Source organism: Ammospiza caudacuta, chromosome 5 (genome assembly GCF_027887145.1).
Source record: "Ammospiza caudacuta isolate bAmmCau1 chromosome 5, bAmmCau1.pri, whole genome shotgun sequence".
Lineage (NCBI taxonomy): Eukaryota > Metazoa > Chordata > Aves > Passeriformes > Passerellidae > Ammospiza > Ammospiza caudacuta.
Window position 1 is genome coordinate 40267972 of NC_080597.1, and position 23696 is coordinate 40291667.

A 23696-nucleotide genomic window follows, 5' to 3' on the forward strand; every position below is an offset into this window, starting at 1 on the left:
ATAAAATAGTTTTTCCATCTAGGGGAATTTTTCTGAAAGCTTACTGAAACCAGTTACTGTCTAATCTGTAAATGAGACAGAACTTCTTTCATCCACATATGTTTTCTCTTAGTATCTGGGTGGTTGAAAGATCATCACCACAGATGTATTGCTCTGATAATGGAATCCACTACCAAAGCGAAGCATAAAAATATAATGTAGCCATTGTTGTCATCTATCTGTACTGACAGATATAAATAAGGCCACCAGCACAGTATTTTTAAAAATAAATCTCAGAGCTGCAATAAAGTCATAAGGAAATAGTGAAATGCCAACTTCAGATTTTGAAATATTCAATTCCCACAGTTAGTCATGGAAGAATACAGGAAATTTTAGGGTAAAAAGAAATCAGAAATCACGCCTAAAACTATTCTTTGCCTTTCATTACTATTTATTTACTCCAGATTTTTTCACTAACAGTCTAATAATTTCAGAGTTTTTATAATTACTGGTACAAAACTATGATATTCCATAAAGAATGCATGCTTTTTGCAAGGCAATTTCACTTACCATGAATCAACTTCCTTCCTTCCTTTTACATTTAATTTGAAATGTTGCTGTTGGTCATAGGACTAGATAGGCAAATTACACTCTTTCACAAGAAGAATCTTGCTTGCCTTCTGTATGCACAACTTTCACAATTCTGACATTGGTCACAGACAGCTTACATGGGAACAGGAATGTTAAAGATTGCCACACTGACCAATTTTGGATAACTTTGCAAGGAGCCTGTAAAAGAAGGTTCACTATCCTCCCACGCTAACTTTGCACTTAGGAAAGGGAGGTTCCTCCAGAAATTGGTTTAATTACCTTCCTGTCTGTGTTGTCTCCTAGTCACACGAGGACAAGTAGCCCCCTGGATCAGTCTCCTGAATTCCCCATTTCTGCACAAATCTAACCTGTCCAGTCCTGTGATATTCTGATTATAACCCTCCCCCAGGGCTTCTTAGCAAAACAGCCTCTGTATGAAACCTGTAGAGACCTAATATAATTTGGTGCCTGTTTCAGTTTCTGTTGACAAAGGGCTCAAACACTGTATAAAGTAGCTTGTCTTCAGTGGCACAGGGAAATATTCAGATGTGGTAATGATCACAGACATTGATCATTACTGGGGACATCATAACCTGGAAATGGGGATGAGCACCATCATCACCACCATCAACAGCAGCACCAGTCTTTTAAATTAGGTGAGTGAGATGCTAACCCTGTACATACAAAGCCAAAAATTTCTTGGTCTTCAGCAACCTCTGTTATTTGACCATTTTCAGTGTGACTTCTCAGAGGTATTTCCTTTTCCCATGTATAATCTGTATTTCTCTTGGAAAAAGTGAAGGGCATCACCTCCTTATATTTGTTTAATAAAGAAAATACAACAGCTTTTTACCTCCTAGGAAATAAAGTTGACATTACACAATATGTTTAGTATGCATTACCTGGAAGCAATGAAGAAGCTAACTTTTCTTACAGAATATTATAACCTAAAATAACCTCAGTTATTAATGTAAACTAAGACATAGTTTATTTGTGACTTATTACTGAAGATTTAAGAAAATGTATAGTCTATAAAATCACCCACCTTTTTCAGTGTTGTCCTGGGGTGACGTTATGATGCAAAACTTTCACTCCTCAGAGACAGTCTTAAAGGCACAGCGCAGATGAATGGGGATACAAGCATCATAACGTCACCCGAGGACAAATTTATATTTTTTTTTTTGCTTACATGTAGGCACACATACAAGCATATGGATATCAAATGCACTTAAATGTACAGAGTGCATCAAAAAGACATCCTTATTTCTCAGGTAAATATGCAAAGTAAATACGTGTGATTCTTCCAGTGAAATAAAATACTCACGGTGTAAGAAGATGACTTTCACCCTTGAAAATTTACTCAAATTAGGTTTGAAGCATTTTGCCATTATTGAAAAAAGACAAATGTCCCATTCATGTGTTAGCAGCTATATGAATTATCTGGCTTCTGCCATAATAATAAGATAATTCTTGTTCCTTTCAAAAACCTGAAAGAACTATTTCTAGATAATAAAAGACTGTGGGTCAATCTAATGGAGACTACTCTCTGTTATGTGCATTTGCCAAATATTTTTTCCAAAATATAAACTGTAAGGGATTTTCTGCCTTAGGGCTTCTGCATACCAAACCTTTCCACAGTTATGTTACAAATGTTAGAAAACAGAAAGAATCAAGAATTTTTAAAAACATATTCAGAACTGCAACATGGTAATAAAGAATGGCATACCTGCACAATAATTGTGTAATAATAAACAGCCATTAAGATAAACATTTACTATGAAAGGATAAAACAGCTTGTTTTATCAACAGCACTTCAGAAAAAAAAGTAAAATTACTCAATTTTTGATTGATAGCAGTTAGATTATCTATTGAGTTAATTTCATATGGACAGTGTGCAGAATGTACATTAATATACACTTCAAATCTTATCACTTTCCAAAATTCTCCATACAGCAAAATGTGTAGGTTTCAGTATCTGTATGAAACTACTTTTTGCCAAAAAGATCTAAAGATCTCAAGTGTCCGGTAGAGCAGCCATGTGAGTTCCTAAGGACCTCCTAAACCATGAGCTTCCCCCAGCTCAGTTATGTTGTGACATTTGTAATATACACAGCTGAGACACCTGACATGAAACCAATCATAGAAATCAGTTTGAGGAATCATGTAAGCGACCTGCCCACATTTCAGACAGCAAAGAGTGGGCAAGAGGCAAGATAGATCTCACCAAAGTAATTTTTTCTTTTTCAATTCATATTTTGGCTTCTTTCTAAAAAGAAGCTTTTATTTACTCATTAGCATCTTTAAACTAGAAATGTGTTTGGTAAATATTTTTAAATACTATTTCAAATTATTTATTTTATTGGGAAATAATTACTTGAAATAAATGGCTGCTATGAAAAGAAGTGTTGTTAAATCCACCAGAGAGAATTCCCATCAGTAGATGTTTATATATGCCCATCCATTAGTGGAAAACTTGTTTTCACATGTAGTCATTTTTCTTAGGAAGGGAAATATTATTTTATGCTAATTTACTTATATTACTTCAAAATTTGACAAATAAAAAAAAGAAAATCAGTATTAAGAAAAATTGTATTTTTGTTTGTTTCTAAGCAGGGCTCCTTCTTTTGCTTAGGAGCTCATAATATTAGATGTACTTAAATTTATAGTAGATGACAGAAAATTTTCATATAGGAAAAAGATTTTGGTAGGCATCTTTTTTTATTCTTAAAGACTGAAATGAAAAATGTATGGATAGAAGAAACCATATTCCCTCAGGCAATACAGACTTTGTATTAACAAGCATCAAACTTCTCTGTATGTGAAAGCAAACAGAAAAAATTTTGCTTTCAGTTTACAGATAAGAAATAAGAAAGATGTCATCAATCTTGGTCTGGTAATTTTTTGCATAGAAATATTTTACATCTGAAACGTAGCTATGAACATAAATTAATCAAAGAATTAAATTATTTGAAACTCCTAGATTACAGGGAGTTTACAGAACACTGATGAAAGTTGAAATTTTTTTACACCAGCCTTAGATGCCACTACAAAATTGTAAATGTGGAGAATCTGGGACATGGAATAATTTCTCTTCTTCTTAAATTAATCAAAGAATTAAATTATTTTAAACTCCTAGATTACAGTGGAGTTTAAAGCACACTGATGAAAGTTGGAATTTTTTTACACCAGCCTTATATGCCTCTACAAAATCATAAATGTGGAGAATCTGGGACATGGAAGAATTTCTCTTCTTCTTAATGAGGCATGTTTTAACATAGCAAAATAGAAAAGAATAAAAAAGTGCAGAAGTACCAGGAGATCTCAGGGAATTATAATGGAAAGCTTAATAAAAGATTCAACACCTCTTTGCCTACCATGTGGAATCACCATCATCCAAATAGTAAATAACCTGCTTTATCCAGGCTCTTTTGGACAAACTCTTGCAACAGTCATGATGTACAAAGAACACTGTAATTTCTTTTTTGTTATTAAAAATTCACCATGGATAAATCATAAAATCAGGAAATGTTTCAGTTCTTTCACTAAATTAAAAACAAAAAACAGTAACCAAAGGTATTTATAGGAAGCTGGCTAAGCTCTTAATTCCTGTGATTAAATCTGTGAACACTTATTTCCTTATATAACAAGATGTTATTGTCTCTTATGCAGTATTAAATATCCTCCATAAAGTAGAAATTCAGCTTTGGAAAATGTTGTGAATGGTCAGACTCTTGTAGGACCCGACTATAATTTCCTAGATTACACGTTAATAGTATAGTTCACAGGAAAAACCTTCAAAGACATTAATTTTCAGCAGCAGAGAAAATAAAAGCATTTCACTTCATAATGCCCCAGCCAAACACATGTATCTTAATTTTTGCATCAAATGCGGTAATTAACATGCTATAAGCAACATGTCCCTCCAAAGCATATTTTTAAAACATTTCTAGTTCCAAGATACAGATTTATATAAGACTGAAGTGTTAAAGCTTCGTCCATTTAAGAAGAAATATGTTTATTATATACGTGAAAGTGTAATTTATATATCAATCAATATATAATTCTGATAGTTTTAATCCAATCTAGATCATTGAGTTACCACAATCTCAACATACATTTGTTCAGTAAGTCCACAAAAATCTTTTGAACAAGGATATAAAAAACTGAACAAGTACTGAACACAACAAAGCAACAGACAAAACTCTTCATGATGATCTACAGTTGACTTTTTTTAAATTTCCCCAATAAAATATACATTGTTAATATTCTTTCTATTTAAACAGATATTTCTGTTTCAAACTCCTTCTTCTATACTGGCCTTCAAGCAACTACCTTCTAAAAATATGTTTTCAGGTACAGTCTGAAAGCAATGTAATTCAGCAATTATTGGTTAGCAATGAGTGCTTTGTTTCCTTAAAACTGAATAAAAACTGCCCACTTAAAAAAAACCAACTAGATTTAGGCTATTTCTTCTCCCTTGTACAAAACATTGGAATAGAATTAGGCCCTCAAAAACCAGAGTGTGTGGAGATAAAAAGAGTTTATAAGAAATGAAAGTATTAATTATGCCTTTTCCCCGTCTGTTTTGTTGATTATTGGAAATTTTTCATTTGCAAGTGGAACTGGAAATGTGAAGAAAACATGAAAATAACCAGTATACTGACCACATGCAGAGATAGCAGCCTCTTATTGTGCAATGCGCAGAAAAATCAATAATAAAGTCAAAGAAAGGCTAACAATTAACTAAAATTGGAACTAAAACTAATTTGTATTGTTCTCTGCACTTACTCTAACTTTACTACCAAGAAATCTGGGCTTACTATCAAAAAACACATAGAAGCCACTGTGTAAATAGCTAAAAAATAATTTAAAAGCCTATTAAAAAAAAAATTGTCTTTTTGAACAGAAAAATAAAAAGCTTTTAGACTTGAGAAAAATAACTTTTTAACCTACCTTGACTGCATATCTTGGTGTGTTTTGGACTGGCTGATTTCAGCTGGAGTTGAAGGGACTTGTTGTTGTAGCTCCACCAAAGACTGGTAGTACTGTTGCTGATGATGTTGCTGCTGTTTGTACCGAGACAAACTGAAAAACAGCCCTAAGATGGCTTTCAAATTTCCATTCCTTATTTCTATTAAAAAAAAACAAAAGAGAAAAGGAAGTGAAAACACTTTGGTTTTAGACTTCAGTTTTGTAAAACCCATACTAAAGTATGTCTGTACATACCTATAGCTATACATGTTTATGTCTTATATCTCTTAATTTACCTGTAATATCAGAGACATTTTAGGTGTCACTGATAGTATATTTTTTATTATAATTTTTGGGGTTTTATGTGTCAGTGTTGCAATAAACAACTATCTCTACAATGCCTTCATCATGAGACATTTGCATGGTCATAAACAAGAGTATATCCAACCTTAAGTAAGACACAATTCTGAAATGTCCTGTCCCAACTAAGTACAAATATTCTAATTAAGGAACAGCCCATTAAGAAAAAATCTGAATTCTTTCTAGTCTTAAATATACATCCCTTCAAACCTCATGACTTTAAATTACTCTTTTTGCTTTTGGAGCAAATTCTGCGCACATTGGTAATAAACAGCGAGTTCTGGAAAAATCAAAAAGACTGTATTATGGTTATGGTTATTGTCAGTGAGCACCTATCCATTCATACAGAGGTGTGCAGGAAACATGAGAGAAGAAAATAAACGGAAGGTTGTTTTTTAAAAAGGCAACTGTAATGCTCATGATTACATCTTTGAACTTTCAAATGACATGATTTTATAGCTTTTTATTTTATACTGCTATTACTGATAATGAAGACAAAAATTGCAGCTTTGACGAGGCTAAACAGCTACCTGAATATAATTCTGGTGAACCCCAGTTACATCCATATGACTCCCATTACATTTTTAGCTTTTTCCCAGCCTGAGATGAAGATTTTACAAGGATGCTGTTACTCTTTTCTGATAAAGGATTCCAGTGACAAAAAGAAACCTCAGAAGACTTTAATGAAATTATCTGCAGCATGTAGGTCTGTTCATAACTTCTTTATTAATTTTCTTTGGCACTGACCATCTTGGGAAAGGTTTTTATTAGACCTATAGACTTGCAACCTGTCATGCAATGCCACAACCTTTCTGCCTTCCCTGCAAATCAAAATACTGAGCTGTGTGTGCTGCACAGCTTTCCCAGGGAAATTTTCAAGTTGAATTTATACAAAGTTACTGTCATTTTCATGTCTCTTAAACCAAATTAATTTTTTTTCAATAGGATTAGGTGAAATGTTAATACATATACTAAGGCAGTGAACACTGGAGCTTTTATGCTCACAACATGTTCTTCAAAATCAAACCTAATCCTGGACACTGAAATATACTTATCAGAATGTGAATTTGTTCTAAGCAGCCAGACTTATTCATCTCCTCTGTGAAGATGCTGCAGGATCTTTGATTAGCAATCAGAGCATGAGAGATATGTACAACTTTCCCAGAACAAGTAAACTTTTTAGGCAATATGACTTTTGCAGTCATGTTGGTCTCAAGGAAGATCACTGTCAAGGAATACAGAAAATTTGTATTTAAAATTATCCCAAAAACACCCCCAAAAAACCATGTAACTATCCATTTTAAGTGGCTCTGTTTTGAGAAGACTCCCAGTATGTGACACCAGTTTATTTACTCTTAACATTTTGCATGACTTGATGCTCAGAAGATTCCTTTAGTAAATCCCACTCAGTATTTTTCAATCTTAAAATTTTGCTCTTTTTGTGTTAATATATTTGTTACTATCTTTAGGGAAGCATGCTATCAGTAACTTTTTCTTTCCTAATTTTAACAGAGTTAAAGTTAGAATATTTCTCACAATCAAACAATCCAGAAACTTCTCATGTGTACTAAACATATACTTGGAAAATGAGAAGATATTCTTTGTAGCAACTGGATAATTATTTATCAACTGGGTTCTCAAGCAGAGATTTGGTAGCCAAGATTTGGTAGCCAAGATTTGAAAATTACTATTTTTTTAGACCTCTTTGTTCAACTGTCAAAATGAGGTCATAAAATGGCTGTGAAATCTTCAAAACCTGCTAAGCTAATGGTTTATTTTTCTGCAACCTCTGTGGTCATTAATAAATTACCCACTAGTAACAAGAAAAATTTACCAAATCTTATTACAAGAAACTCAACTTCTTCTCCCCCTAAAAATTGTCATATTCAGGATTATACACAGTAAAAATGGTATATTTAAGGAGATCACACCTCTGCAGGACTTTGAAGAATATCATTATGAAGGTAGTAGTGGATTTACTTCAGATTCATGACCAATTGTGTAACAGCAGAATTAATTTTAATTTTACTTCAGCACTAAACATTAAAATTTGGTTTTTAAGAATAAAGAGCATTTTAAATCCTAGTCCTTGCACTTAGTTCTATGTAGTACTATTGCTTTTAGTAGCATATGAACTTAAAACTACACAATTGAAGCATATATCCTATTACAATTATTTTCCAAAGTAAAACAAAGGTAGGAATAAAGGCATTGCAGAATGCAGATTCTGATTTTAAAAAGTACAGAAAATATGTCATGTACCATGTCATGATATATTGATGAGTATGAGAATAATGAGTATCCTCATAAAATAAATTAATAATAAATTTTCAATTTGACAATCAAGGTGAATAGATAGTACACATCATGTCTGTGTTGCATGTGTAAAATCCTAGATAGGTTCAGATGGTGAAAGATAGTAATTCTGAGTTAATTTCACAATCAAATAGTGGTTAGCATTCCAATTTTCTTCTCTATGCATCTTCTAGAATTCAACTGAAATTAGCATCTCTGGAAAAAAAAAATTCCTTCCAGCTTTTAGTTATGCTACAAGCAAAATAAAAGTACAGGGATGCATCTCTGGACCTGTTACCTTCAGTGCCACACCTTGCAGAACTGCTTAATTTGCTACATGACAAAGACATGTACATTTTATTAATTCACTTGCCCCTTACATGAAGAACAAGGCAATATTATGTAATTATTAAGACAACTGGTATTTTTAATGGTTTTTATTTATTATATTTATTAATTTAGTTGCAACCACATTAGGCAATCATTTAAGGTGACTAACACAGCAGAATAACTGAAGCAGCAAAACCATTCACTCTGACTTAATAAGAGACATCAAAGGAATACTATAATTTTCAGACTCATCTGGACAGCATTACTACTAATAATAAATTTGCTGAAACAAATAGTCTTCCTGGGGTTTATTTAACTGAGCAGGATTCTTACGTTCTTGTTTGCTATTTTGAATCAAATATATGAAAAATTTTAAAAAAAAAGTATGCTCAGGAAGTTCTGTGCCTATCTAATATTGTGGAGCTAACATTAAAAGATTAATACCATTGAAAAAATATTGCTTTAAAACATTGTCTCAAGATTCATAAACATTGCATTTCTTGGTTCAATTTCAAGGGAAAATTAAAAGGAAACTCTCACTTGTTATCATTAATCTATATCTGCATGCTGTTCAAGACAGTTGGAGCTTGGTATTTAGGTGCAAGTGATTTGTGTTAAGAAATTCAGTTTTCAGAAGAAAATCTTGTTATTTGTTCTGATGATTTGTTTCTCTTACCTTCTGCAGAAAGACCTTGGACATTTACGCCTCTGGCTGCCAGAAAGCTAAGGCAGACATCAACATTCTCAATCTGCAACATGAATAGAAATAACAAGCAGGATAAGACTATTTTACAAAACACAGAAATGTTGGGAGAAGGGAAAAAAAAAAAAACAACCAAAAAAAACTGCTCAGGAATGAATACTTTACATTCATTGCATACTACAGCTCTTTATCAAAGTTTAGCAAGAATGATTACTGCTAATTGGGGAATCCAGATAAAGCTTTCATTGTCCGCTTTGGTGCTTAAAACAATTCACAAATGCCCAATCCAGAATGGCATGCTGGCAACTCAGCAACCCACCTAGTTAACATAAAACTGGATTTTGTATGCTATAAACAAGCAGCAGTGAAAGCACTCATAGAGAATTGGACACTGAATATATATCTGGAGATGTGAGCAGCTGAGTTTACTAAAAAATGTAAGCAAAAACAGTGTAAGCAAAGGTACTTGCTTGGGATGATGTGGGATTCTGCGGAAATGATATCACTCTCTTTAGTGGTTGTTCCTCTAATTTCTTTCCTCAGAAGAGTTTTTGCTTAGTAAAGAACATGGTGCTGGCTTCTCTTGGTGATTTATAAGAAATCTACAGCTACCACAGAGAGCTTTAGGTACAAAAATGTAGCCTAAATGTAGATCAATAAAAGGATAAAACTTCTGCTTCTAAAATGAATAATAACAGAATTAGACTGCTTTCATGCATCTATTTCTAATACATGATGGAGATGGGGTGCTCCAAAATGTTCTCAAGTCACCATCCTGAGCTGATTACCCCAGTCCTTCCGGGACCTCTGAAGGAATAATCAGCTATAAACATAAAAATTACTATCTTTGTCTATAAATACACTGCTATGAAAACAGAAACAATAGGTACAGAGAGAAGTTTTGTTTCAAGTGGCTTTAACAAGTTTGATTTTAAAATACTATTTTAGGTTGATTCATTTATTTCAAGGCAATTAGGACCACAAAAATAAAACAAAATTTGAACAATATATTTTAAATGGCATTATCATTGGAGAACATTAAAAATAAAGCAAAGAATATTCAACACTAAAAACATAAAACTGCAGTAGCTCAAGTCCATGCAGTTATTTTATTTGAATGTTTACACATTTTACAAAGTCTCATGTCAATTGTTTTCAACCATCAAAACATAAGGGGTAAATTCACTCCTTGAAAGAAAGCTACTTGATCCTTGGCAGTATCTTTTCTCACCTAGGAAAGTCTTTGACTACTGTCATCTTTCTACATTGGATTCTGCCATTGTTTTCTGGAAATGGTAGTAGCTAAAAGGATTTAAATATTCTTTTTACTACTGACCCTAGCAATATGTATTATGAGTCTACAGACTGTCTTGATCCATGGGTATAAATGTATAAATTTATAAATATTGAAAAATATTCAGATCTGCTCTTCAAGGACAATAAAGGTTAATACACTACTAAACACATTTTTAGAAGTCTTTTCAAACCTTGATTACAAGGGCATGATAAACAATATTTTTACTGAGTCAATTACAGAGGAAAACCAAAACTCAAAGTCTGCAGTTAAACTAATGAAATTTACTAAAAAAATTGGGGTCTACCATAAAGCTTTCATAAATCAGTTTAATGGTGTCACCAATTTTCACAGCTTAGAATGTGGAATAATCACCCTAAAATCAATGGGATTACTCCAGCTCTTGCCCAGCACAGTCACGGCAGCAATCCAGGCATTAACTGGCATTTTCTTAAATGTTTATGTAGTTTTACACAATGAAGAAACGCCAAATTACCTAATTCTGTTAATACATAGAGACATGACATAACTAAATCAGTTGCAAGTTGGCTGCAGCTAAAATAGGAAGATCTGGTTCTTCCTCACCTCCTCTTCCTCCCAGGTGTGAGGGCCCTGCTGCTGCTGGGCTTCAGCACTTCTCTGAGCGCACCCGGAGCTGGCTCCGTGCAGAGAACTCACCCAGCAAAAAGGCAAAGGGATTTCAGTCATTCCAGTTTCCCGTGCAGGCAGAGAAGTGCAGGAGCCAGCAGCAGGGAGGGCGTGTCCCAGCCTGAGTAAAGTGTGGCTTGGGAGAGGAAAGGGGAGGTGGGAAGGAGGGACAAGGTGGATGGTGCCATTCCTGGTGGCAGTGGCAAGGCACTGGGCTGGCTCAGTGCTGACTTCCAACCAAACCCCTGAATCCGTTGAGAAAATTGTGCACGTGAAGAGAATATTTCTTCTCAACCTTTAAACAGTGTCAACTATGTAAGAAAAAACTTTGAATGGAAAAATCTAAGCTGTGAAAAACTGAAAAGAAATGAAGATTTGGTGGGCTATTAGCTGCATAACTCATTGTGTCTTTGGACTTTCAAATCAACCATAATGCAGTATCAATTACTTCAAAGATGGGAAATTCAGCTCTGTAAGCACTAGAAGTCAAAGGGAGGGGGAAAAAAGAAAAATAAATAAAGAAAAATCAGTACAGTACACCAGTAGCATAATAACTGGAACAATATTTTCTAACACATATTCTAGTTTAATAAAGTAATTTTTGATAATGGGCACGACCCCTCTGCAGCAGTTCAGGAAACCACAAATATAAGAAGAGTTAACAGGAGAATATTTAAGCCCTAATGTGGAAACATCTCAATATCTATCTGCAATACTGAATAATAGTAAATAATAAGCCTACTACCTAAACCTTCACATACATTTAGTGAATAATACCCTATAGAAACAGCACCTGGTTAAGTCACATGCTTACTTTTACAGCATGTGTCTCTTAAACTCAGAAAAAATGAATCATTACCACTAACACCAATTACTCAGTAGGCTGCAGAACTACAAAGCAAATTCTGTTTGGCATCAGAGTTCACCAAGAGAAGTGTAACAGAAGCCCTGAGTCCAAAGTCACCCCTTTGGTAGGGGTGTATGAAGCAATAGCAGTGGCCAACTTTCAGACAATAGACTGGGGTTGCACTGTTAGCTTTATAATAAAGTCTTGTTTTGACTTGTGAATTGAGTAAGTTTGGTGTGGCAACTCACAGGCCCATAATACCCTGAAAATGTCAGAAAACAACTCTTACAGTCAGTTCTCTCATAATAACTGCAGTTACTGTACAACTCTCAGAAACTCTTAGAGGATTCAATGAGACATGCATTAATATGTTTTTGGGTTATGTTCACTTTCTTTCCACTCCAGTCTAGAAAATGTTAGCCTTAAAATTGTCCCATTTTGAAGCTCTCAGTGTGTCTCCAAATATTGCTTTAATTACCTACTTCTTGCCCTGGCAAACCACAGTTATTCTTTGAACTCAAACCCAAGCAGCCCCAAACACTTTTTCTTCAAACTCACTCACAGATGAGAGTAATTTTGCAATTACAAAAGTTCCAAGAGATTTCAAGCAGCTTCCATTCCTCAGTACTGTTTCAATCAAGAGTGGTATGAATTCCTGAAGCCCGTGTTTATATAAGTAGTTATTCACTGGGGTAAACTCCTCCTAGAGCTGACACTGTGTGTGTAGAATTGTGCTGCTCATATATCAGTGGCTGAAGATTTTGTGGTGTAACACAACACAGACACCAGACAAATTTTGTACCTTACATATGACCACAATTCTGTAGTGAATTTTGCTTGCAAAAAGAACTAGTTTATAGCAGAGATTATGTTTATCATTGTAGTGAGCTGTATCATGAGAACTACAAGGTACTGTAGCAGATGATATCGCTCATTACATTACAGAATTCAGGATATACAGTTTGACTCCAAATTTTACAAGTCACAACAGAGAAGAGTCTCAAATTTGCAAATTTGTTTGTACAGGTACAAACTGCCAAGACTGTTGCTGATGATAAAGTTCTCCACCCCTGTCAATCCCTGATTTATTTTTTTTTCCAAGACTCTTATTTTATATTAAAGATTCAAAAGCATGAAATAAATGCAGCACACTGAATAGCAGGACTTAAATACTAAAAACTTTAACAACTATAAATAGCTTAAATAATTAATAATATAATAAACCTTCATTGCCATATAGACATTTGCCACTTAGCTATTCAATCAACACTACATGAAATTGCTTTCCAGAGGTAACAAAACCCTAATTTGGAAACCTAATCACCTCCTTATCAAAACTCAAGGATATTATGTCAAATTCTGAAATGTATCTCCAGCATTGTGGGTAAAGATACACTTGGCAAAGATGACGATAATTTAGGAATTAATTTGTGGGCATCATCAGGTAGATAACCATTTGATGCTTTTTTATTAAGGCCTAAAAGGTTATGCTTACAATATATTAAGCTTTCTTCATAAATCTGATCCTTTTTGATAGTATTCATACACATAGCGTCATGAAAAAAGCATCTGGGACACCTAACACCATAAATACTAGCAATCTCCAATATATTTTTTTTGCACAGGTATGTAAGGGGATAAAGTTCATATGAAGATGTAGAAATAAACAGAAATGTTGTCACAGCTCTGATAATATTAATAGATTAGGTAGCATGCAAAGAAGATATATTGAAATATGTTTACACATATGATATTGCATAGTTGTGGGTAACCTGCTTTTGAGGAAAAGCTATTTGAAATTTATCGTCAGAAATAAATCACTAAATCAGACTGAGGGACTTGCATAGTAGTAGTACTTAGTACACAGCTGATTTACAGGAAGAGCTCATTTGTGGGATGTACTCACCAGTGACTTAACACATAGAATATGTCTATTTATTCCTATTATTTTTGCTGTTGCCAAGATTGCTTTTCATCTCCTTTGTCTGAAAGACACTTTCTTCACATGCAAAAATAAATTTAATTGTGGGACGCTCATAAGACATGTAATTATTAATAACATAGCATTATGTTTCTCTGTGTGTATAAGAAGCTCAAAAATATCTTGCTTTGACTAAACCCCTCTTATTAATTTTATGACAATATAGTTTACAAGAACACATAGCCACACAAGTTAGTTACTGTTCGCCTACTTTGAGCTGGATTCTTCCTGAAGAATGAGATACCTTTATAAAAACAACAAATTATTATAACCACATAGAGTTTCTATACATACAAGCTCTTAAATGCTCATAATTATTTTGGCAGCAAAAGTAAAACAATTATTTCTGTTAGCACTTCATTCAGCGCTATCTTCCACAGTTCCATGTGTGTGTTTTGACATTCTGATTCGTGACCCAGTTCCCAGATAAAATTTGGCAAAGGATTTTCCCTGTAGAAGTTTTGTAATGTTGCTGACGGTTGATTAAGGACATCCATACAAATAATATTCCACAGAAATCCAGTGAATCACATTCATACTCACTTTCCAAAGAACAGAAACGCCACAAAACTCTTCAGTATTTGTTGCTTTTTTTTTTCTTTTTAATTGCAAATACTAAATAGTACTCTTTGAGATTGGTATTATGATACAAGATAGTATGTGTCACGATAACTGTATTTAAAACACACTTTACCAGCATGTTTCTTCCTAAATGTCCCCAGAGTATTTACCTGAACTGAGAAACATACATTTGAATCTTTCTCTTGCATGGATATTCATCACTAATAAATTTTATGGAGGATTTAAATGAATGCAGAATTAGAAAATATATTATTGTTGTTACACATCTCCTCCTCTTTCAAGTCCTGGAGCACTAGCAGAATCAAAATCAAATAAAATTCAGGCCTCACAGCTAGTAATCTGGACTCTAAATATTTACAATTCACATGTCGCATAAAATTATTAACATTTAAAGAATGTAAAAGCAGATACTATTTGTCTGATTTTAACAGGAATCAGCCATGTAAGGAGATGCACAAGCTTTTGAGATCTGGTTGCTTACTCAGTAGGTTAAGTGCCAGTGAACTGGTCTCAATTGCAGGCTCTAGAATAAGCAGAGGTTCAGGCAAGCAACTGAGACATCTTCATGAGTAAATAAAATCATTTTTGATGCACATGTTGGAGTTGGTAAGAGAACTAAACTTTCCATATAGATTTAGCTATACAGAATGCTCTGGGGAGACACTGAGAAGTATTTCAAGTTGGAAATGGCCTAAACTCTGATTTTCCTATGTCTAATAGCAGTAAGAGAATTGGTCACATACACTCTCACAAATACATGGTTAATCCTCATACACACACTACCTAAGACTATTCTTTGGCCAAATATATAAACTTTCACAACCTGCTATGCCCATAGGTGTTCTCAGAGATTTAAAAGGACAAGTTTATTTCACTTTCTGTTCTTAAATGACTCATCCATTGCACACATTGTGACCTGTTGACAATTCACTTGTTGTGTGGGAAACACCCAGATTTTTGGTTTGCTTTGTAATTTTGTTCCTTATGGGTTTTCTTCCCAGCTGGTTTCACTAGTTTGTGTTTATATTCTGCCAGTCTTTAAAACAAAGAGCTAAAAAGTTACGAGATAGAGAAACAGAAAATATTCGCTGTTCTATAGTGCCATGGTTTTAACCTCGGTTTTATCACTCAGATTATTTAACAAAACCAGGCTTGATAAACCTGACTTCATAAGTGCACATTTAGCTTTTTTAAACTATGTAGAAATGGACATATGTCAAATACTTCCTTCAGCAAAAAATAAACACTAAGCAAGTCAAGAACTTGCTCCATTTCAGTGATAAGGGAATACATTGCTCACTACTTATGAGCATGCTTGCTTTATACATATCTGTATACACTATGATTTTTTAAAGCTGAGTATTGGGTGCAGAAATACATTTTTGATAGCTGACTTATTCTGAAGAGATCCAACTGAAGAGCTCAAAAGCACCATCCAGATTAAAACTGGTATACAAAAATGGATTACTTCCTTATCCACCTGCCTATCCATGCTTCAAATGCTGCATATTCAACACTGTTTGGGAGTCAATGTGATTCTTAAATTATTGCATAAAGAATATTCAATAGTGAGAGTTCCCTGTTTTTCACTATAAAACAGATGGTTCAGCACATCTGAAATTCTGCTCATCTCTTTAGAAAAATGTGCAACTGGTAATACAATTAAAATATGAAAAAAAACCTAATGCCTTTTTAATTGTACATGTCCTGTGGGATAAAATGTAGCTAATCCATAAGAGGTATGCAATTATGATTTATTTATTATAATACATGGTAAGATTTATTTCAATTATTTGTAAAAGTAACAATCAATAACCTCAATCATTATAAGAAACACCTTCAACGCCATGTACTCCCTTCCATTTGACACTGTTGTTGATTTACCTGCTTTCTGTGAAAAGCTATCAAGAAATTTTACTTGCAAAATCATCGCACCATTTTCACTACACTGTAATATTGTATGTTATCCCCAACAGCTGATTCATAGGTATTCGAAAAGAAAGATTCTTTTTCAAATTTAAGAGTAGAGTTTCAAAGGGAACAATGTGAAATAGACTCATATGGGCTCATTTTGCAAGTATTATAATGAAACTATCACGAGCAAGCTAATTATTTTTATATATATAGTGCAGTTTAAACTAGTTTAAACACAAGTGACAGAAAGAGATCTGCTTTCTTGTCTCTTGCATATTCATAGTTGTATGTCCTTATTAACATAGAAATGTGTTCATACTAAATTAATTACAGATTCCCAATTTTAAGCAAGTCTGTCTAAAAGTTGTATATTTCCACCAAGATTCCTTGTGAAGAAAGTGTACAAAGTATTATTATGTAATAATTTTTTTTTTACTAATACTACATAATAAGGACACTTGGAATAGCAGAGAATACACACAAATTCTTCCAAATCTGAAAGTAAATGCAATGGAAAGAAATGTGGCCCAGAGTAATGCAAAACTTATAATGACTCTTCTGAGGAAGCTGCTTGGTTTTAAATTTGCAGTTCTTGTGGAAGATGCTTGTATGGCAGGCTGCATGTTACACAGTTCCCTTGGCCACAGACTGCTGAGACTGAGTGAAATTTGCCATGAATTCTCAGTTTCCCTTGTAGAAATAGGGAAATTTGAAGAAAGGGAAAACTGGGAGATAAACAAGCTCTCAAAAATCATGTCATTTATTTTCTGGTCGTTTATTTCCTATAAGCTCCTGCCATAGCAGCTGACTGGATTAACTTCTTGTGACTACACTGGAAGGTAATGTCAAGTTTCCATGGGTGGTGTATATTAGAAAACCCAACCAGACAAAACAGGTGTTAAAAGTCCTGCTGGGAGATGTTTCATGCATTCTGCTGACTTGCTGTTGCACATGGCCTAGATTAAGGCACATTCCACATTTCTATCAAAATTATGGCACGGGTTAAGCAGAATACACTGACATACAGACACATTCAGCTTAACTCTTTTGTAGCAAACTCCTCATTATTTGCAATAGAATACTTTAAGGAGCCCTTAATAAAAGTATCTATCATTGAACCATGTAGCTTCATTCCAGAAAACTGTTCCAAACTAAGCATTGACTTTGTAATAAGAGACCATATATGAAAATTAAAAACTGATTTACTGAAGGCATCTGGGGAGAATTTTACCTTAGAGAATAATAACTACTGGTATGTAGAAGGCCTCCCAGGCAAAAATTTTTAGGAAATGATACAGGAGTTATTTAATTATTAGTTATTTTTTGAGGAAAAAATTACAATCTTATTTAAAACTGAAATAGCTTCCACTTCCTTTTCCAAGAGATGTTAAGAAACACGCACATCAAATTCCTCCAACATGCAGTCCAAACATGAAATATGACCAGTAAAACCAGAAACGTGAAAACAAATTCACTTCTCAAGTACTTGGAGAATTCAACAGACATATGTACTGACCTGCTGATAAAAGAATGTATGAGGTCACTAGTGAGGTCAAAGCATAAGCTGGGGTGTGTATTGTTTTTAAGAAAATGGTACAGTGGGAATTGGATCCCTTCTGGCATAAATTACTGTCAGCCCTGTCAGGAACACCGAAGCAATAATAAGTGCTGCAAATTTTTCACCTAGCTCCTCACTTGGTGCTTGGAAACCTCAGAGTGAATGTGAGATAATTTCTGTAATGGCAAATACAGAATACAGTTTGTTTGCTTCTGTCTGTACATATCAGCATGTTAATGAATAATTTAAATAAAAAACAACCCTAATCATAACTTTTAGATGGCCAAACAGATCATTATAAGTATCTGCCTGTCATTTTCATGTAAAACAAAAAAAATGCTCTATTCACAAACACCAAAAAACCTACACCACACAAGAGAATGGTGTGATAATGGTGTGAGCTTTTTTACTCACTCTTCTTTCTGTTTCTTGTCTTGTCTGCATTTGCTCTCCCCATATACAGTAGTCTCTCCCCATCTGCTCTCCCCTTTTTATACAGTAGTCCCTGCAGCAGACATTGTAAAGCACAAAATCCAGTAATGGCAATTTCTGAAATACTTTTCCGCTACCATAACAGAAATTGTGAGAAGAAAGTTTTGGATTTTTGATTGGAATATAGTGCTGGGTTTGAACTCAGAAAACCATGGATGTATTTCAATACATTGCACAAATTTCTTAGAAAGCGTATGGCTGCACAGCAGAATGCATCAAAAGAAAAGACGGGGCAAAATTCTCTTTGAGTGTCTGCAAATAACTTGCTACTTCAGGACTCATCTCTATAGGCCACCACTACCATGAAAGAGCCTTATACATGCAGTAAGAACACAAAATTGAAGATAAATACTACCCTTTAGGGAGTACCCTTTAGGGAGAATCTTTTTTAAGGCAATGATAAAAAGAACTGTGTGTTTAAACACAGTATTTCTTAAAGCAATGCTCTACTCCAGTGAGCCTTTTTACCATTTTTTTTTTTAATTATGCAACACTTCTGAGTCAGCAAGGTACCAGTGTCTAAATATTTATGAAACTTGGCAACTTCTAAAAAAATGGAGTGCAGTGTGAAAAAGCACGCTTCTTTGAAACAGAGGAGCTTCTCTCCATTAGGTCAAAAGAGAGTCTAGAACAGAGTCTTCATTTATTAGATTTAATTAAACCTTTGAAAGAATTCCAGTTCTCTCCTTCACCACTACTTAATGCATAGCAACTTCATTCAGCTCACTCAAAAAAAATAGCTTTCAGAAAAAAGGGCAGTACAAGCAATTAACGGAAACGGAATTAATCCTTTAAAAAATAAGTAAACAAGTAAACTATGAGGCATTTCACTTCATCTCTTGAACTTTGCAACTGGAATCCATCCAGTTGCGTGCTTTCTGAATGCTCCCTCTTGACTGCACCAGAAGTCATAATGCTACAGCTTGTGCAGGAGAGACACTAACAGTTTGCTCCTATCCATCTGGCCCTTCTGATTTTATAAACATTCAAAGTTTTTTTTAATTAGATATATTTTTTCATATTACCCTGGGAATAGTTATGGAATTTATGGAACATACAGTATTCGTAGAACATTGAGCTCATCAAATGAAAAGGGATAAAAAGTACTTGTTATAAGCACCCTCTAAAAGTACAGCCTAGATTTTTCTGTAGGACTAAGGTTATGTGGCTAGTCCTCTGGCTGGAAATTAAATTCCTTGGGAAGATATGAATTAGAGAACATAGGTTACTAGTTTTCCTCTATGTTTAGTTTTTATATTACTTACTCAAATTGATCTAAGCCCTAAAGAAAAAGACAAGAAAACCTGATGGTGAATTGACATCACAGGTTATTAAAACCATTCAGATTAAACCAATGGCTTTAAAACCCACAGGGATAATACAAGAGACTCACATTCAAGCTTTCACTTTTGCTAGTGTACCTGAGCATTGCATTTCAAACCATGTTTAGCATACATGGGAATATAAAGCCATATTGTGTATGTTTTCAAGCCATGCTTCTAAACAGCTTTCATGCTTGCTCATTTCTGCCCTTTTCTCATAAATATGGTATGAATTTTCCACATTTTCACAAGATCTCGAGGCTAGATTCTTGGTCAGGGACAATAAAAGCACCTGGAACCAGAGAAGGCAGTGGGTATCTGCTTGTAAGCTCAACGGGGTCAGATTTTTTTTCTTGACTTCTCAGCCAAATGCTATAAGAGAAATATCAGAAGTGCTCAAGCCTATAAAATGAAGCCTTAACAAGCACTTAGGGCTTGTTGTCACATCACTTCCAACTGTAAAGTGAATGTGTAAAGTGTGGGAGGAAACAACTTTTTTAATAGTCATCCAAGTGTTTTAAAGTTCCAAAATACTGCCAGTTTTACTTGAAGAAAAGAAAAAAAAAAGCATTTTAGAGGAACTTTAGAGGGGGCACATATCTTGAAATACAGTAATTCATACGATGCAACAATCTAAATATTTCAAAACTGTTTATGCCAAGAAATCTAAATAGAAGCTTTATATATACAAGAACTGTGAAAACACCCTTGCACATGTGTTTACCCTGGAGTGTTACTGCTGATCTGTCCATGAACTAAGTAAGAGCTCTTACCAAAAGAAAAACAACAAACACCTAATTTAAAGTTGTTATTGGGCAGAATTACTGAGAAAATCTGTGTGACAGGCAAAACAGCTCACAGGGCTGGGATGCTGGTTAGTTAGTTATGTGTACAGTTAGAATACAAAAGACTATATCTAACTCTATGAACTAGTATTTATGAAAAAAAATAATTGACATGAACTATTACATGCAAATAGGTCTCAGTTCTTAAGTATGGAAACCAAGGGAAAAAGAAAATTCTTGTGGTGCTTTTTTCCCCTAGAGGAAAAAGCCATTTGTACAGTCCCATTGTAGTTCCAAAGAAATAATGAAGAATCAAGAGGTATGAATAATCCAAACAACCTTCTAATTAGCTGCCAATACAAGTCTAAACAAAATATAATCAAATTGTGGTAGAATTAAAGACTGCCAAAAGCTACAAGCTAAAATACAAATATATTTCACTTTCAGGAAGACTCAGATTCACCTTTCAGAACTTTGCAGGTTTGGTGTTGATCCGGGATGCCACCTAAAAGAGTTGCTTGGAACTGCATAGGTAAACAAATGCTTTTAATTTGATATAAACAATCAAAAAAGCAAAAAATATTTGTGATCAGTTTGTGAGACTGACGATAACCTTGCCTAAAAAAAAAAAAAAGAAAAAAAGAAATCTTGGACAGACGCTGAAAATAGATGCTGAAAATGAACCCTGCCCAGACTAATACATATCCAGACACTGGGCCGACTTAAAATAAGTTCAACTCTAAATAAGTAAACCTCTGATTTATGTTATGTGGTCATCTGTTGATCATATGGTCAGCAGACTCCTCAGACTAGGAGTGTTTTAAATAATTTCTGCACATCAGATAGCTGCCAAATAAATTACTGTATTTATATTTATACTATTTATTTCTGCTGAAACAAAAATGGTTGTACTGTATTCTAACTATTTATATATTAAGTTTCAGGTCACAGTGGATTTAAACAGACAAGTTACATTAAAATATAAGGAGACTGTCTTAATATTTTAATTCACTTGATCAAAAGCCTTTACATGAAAAAGGATTAGTTAATGCTGTTGAAATAAGCAGTCTTTGTGATAACTTGCTTGTCCTACAGTTAATTTAAGCCAATTTACCCATCTGTACCTTAACAGCATTGTGTATAATAGGCTCACCAGCTGTAATAAAGTTTATATTTTGAATTAACATCAGTATTTAAGTCCAGTTCAAAAATTATCTAAATTTTTACTAATTCCGAATTTCAGGTGCCTCATGCTATCTGGTGCCACTTCAGAGTGGTCAGATCCATGGGCTCTTGACAGCAGGAGACGGCTGCCAGAGCAGTTATTTCAATGGCGAGAAATCCATAACTACTCTTGATCTGGTCCCATGGCTGTGGGGACACGAGACATTTATTGACAAATACAGGATGTTTCATTTTGACATTTCATGGAAAATATGGTGATTACAACAGTAGTGCATAAATATACACTGAAAGAGCAGGCAAGGAAGTACATTCTAACTCCCTAACACTGTAGTTTTAGATATTGGGATAAGAGGAGGAGAATGAAGGAAAAAAAATACCAGGGTCAATTGTTCTTTTTAAGTCACTCCTCACATTGTCATGCTCAGAGAGGGAATATTGACCTGATAGACCACTGCTGTGTGCCAGTCACATGTGCCAGCAATAGCACGTTGGGGAGAGGCTGTGAGCGGAAGGGATTTGCAGCAGGGTTCAAAAAGGAGTTTGTTCTTGGAATAAAATTAATGGCAAATAAGAGCACAAGGTTAGGCGTGTTAGTGTGCATAGAAGTCAAGGAACTCCAAAATGGTGAGTATGTAAAAGACACTGTAAAATCAAGCAGATTTGGCATTCTTTCCATGAAACCAGTTCACATTAAGCTGCAGCAGATGCAGGCAGCTTCTGTTCCGGCAAAGATCAAGGGCAGAGTGAGAAAATACATCTGGACAGACCACAGTAGTTTCAATAGGCACCTACTTTCATTCTTTCTCTTCCTTTTTTAACACTGTAATTGTATTGTATTCTGGAAGTTAATGCAATGCTGTCGAAAAATCAAACTTTTTAAGGCAACACATTTTTTATATTTTACCTTCTAACAGGAGAGCAGGGAGAGGGTGTCAAGACTTTCCAATGTACGTCATAATTTTAAATGTAGTAAGAAAGGATAACTTTTGCTGCCACATTAGTCTGTAATGAACAACTAGATTGCTAGGACATTCTGTGTTACTTTATTAGCCTCATGTCTTGCAGACTCTTTGCTGTAAGACCAAAGTTTTAAATACCAGGTATGTAGAGTGGCTAAAAGATGACGGAGAGCCCAGTACTGTCACCTAGGCATAATAAACCACACAATACCTCCAAAAGCTTGATCATTTGTTGAATAGTATTTATTTTAATTTTAAACATATATAAGTAGTATAAATTACAAGAAGGGTGTCTTCTTTCTTCCCTTCTGCAGGTAAACTCACAATACAAACCCTGTTCCACCCTAACATTGCTAATTCCTTTAATTACTATGGAAGCCACAACTCGTTGCTTTCTGGCACCCTCTGCTGCTTTACACATTAGACCACAGTCAGCATTTTATGGACAGTTGCACAGTTCCTGTGTCTCCTTTAAACCATGTTCCCAGTAGTTGCATTTCCCAGCCCAACCAAGTAAAAGCTGATGATACTCCTACCTGCTGTAGGAGCAAATGTGCCCTCATTTATTGTTTGCAGATGTGAATGCTTAATTCTCAAAATCTGTCTAGTAGCTCTAATCTAAATTTAATCTGTACTCACCCTAAGGAACAGAGACGTTAGTTCTGGTAAATCTGTAGAACAGTGGCCATCTCATGCTCTCACAGAGGTCCAGATAATACAGAAATTCCAAGAATTTAAAAACTCCCACAAACTTTGATTCAAAAATGAGAGGTAGAGAGACTTAAATACCTTTGAAAGTGAGTAAAATCATTGAGTTCAATCAGAACTGCACAAGGTCCTTTACAGAGGTGCACGGCCATGTGTGCAAGCCACCCATTAAAACACACGGTCACATTGTTT

At 34.5% G+C, this 23696-nt stretch overlaps 1 protein-coding gene across 1 annotated transcript in view; it reads right to left on the minus strand.

The window, feature by feature from the left end:
* NAV3 (neuron navigator 3) overlaps positions 1-23696 on the minus strand; it is a 251512-nt gene that overhangs the window by 147339 nt on the left and 80477 nt on the right. Inside the window, exons 4-5 of the mRNA XM_058806115.1 lie at positions 9203-9275; positions 5524-5701 (exon numbers count right to left, since the gene is read on the minus strand). Of these exons, the coding sequence (XP_058662098.1) occupies positions 5524-5701; positions 9203-9275 (251 nt within the window). The remainder of the gene's footprint in view (positions 1-5523; positions 5702-9202; positions 9276-23696) is intronic.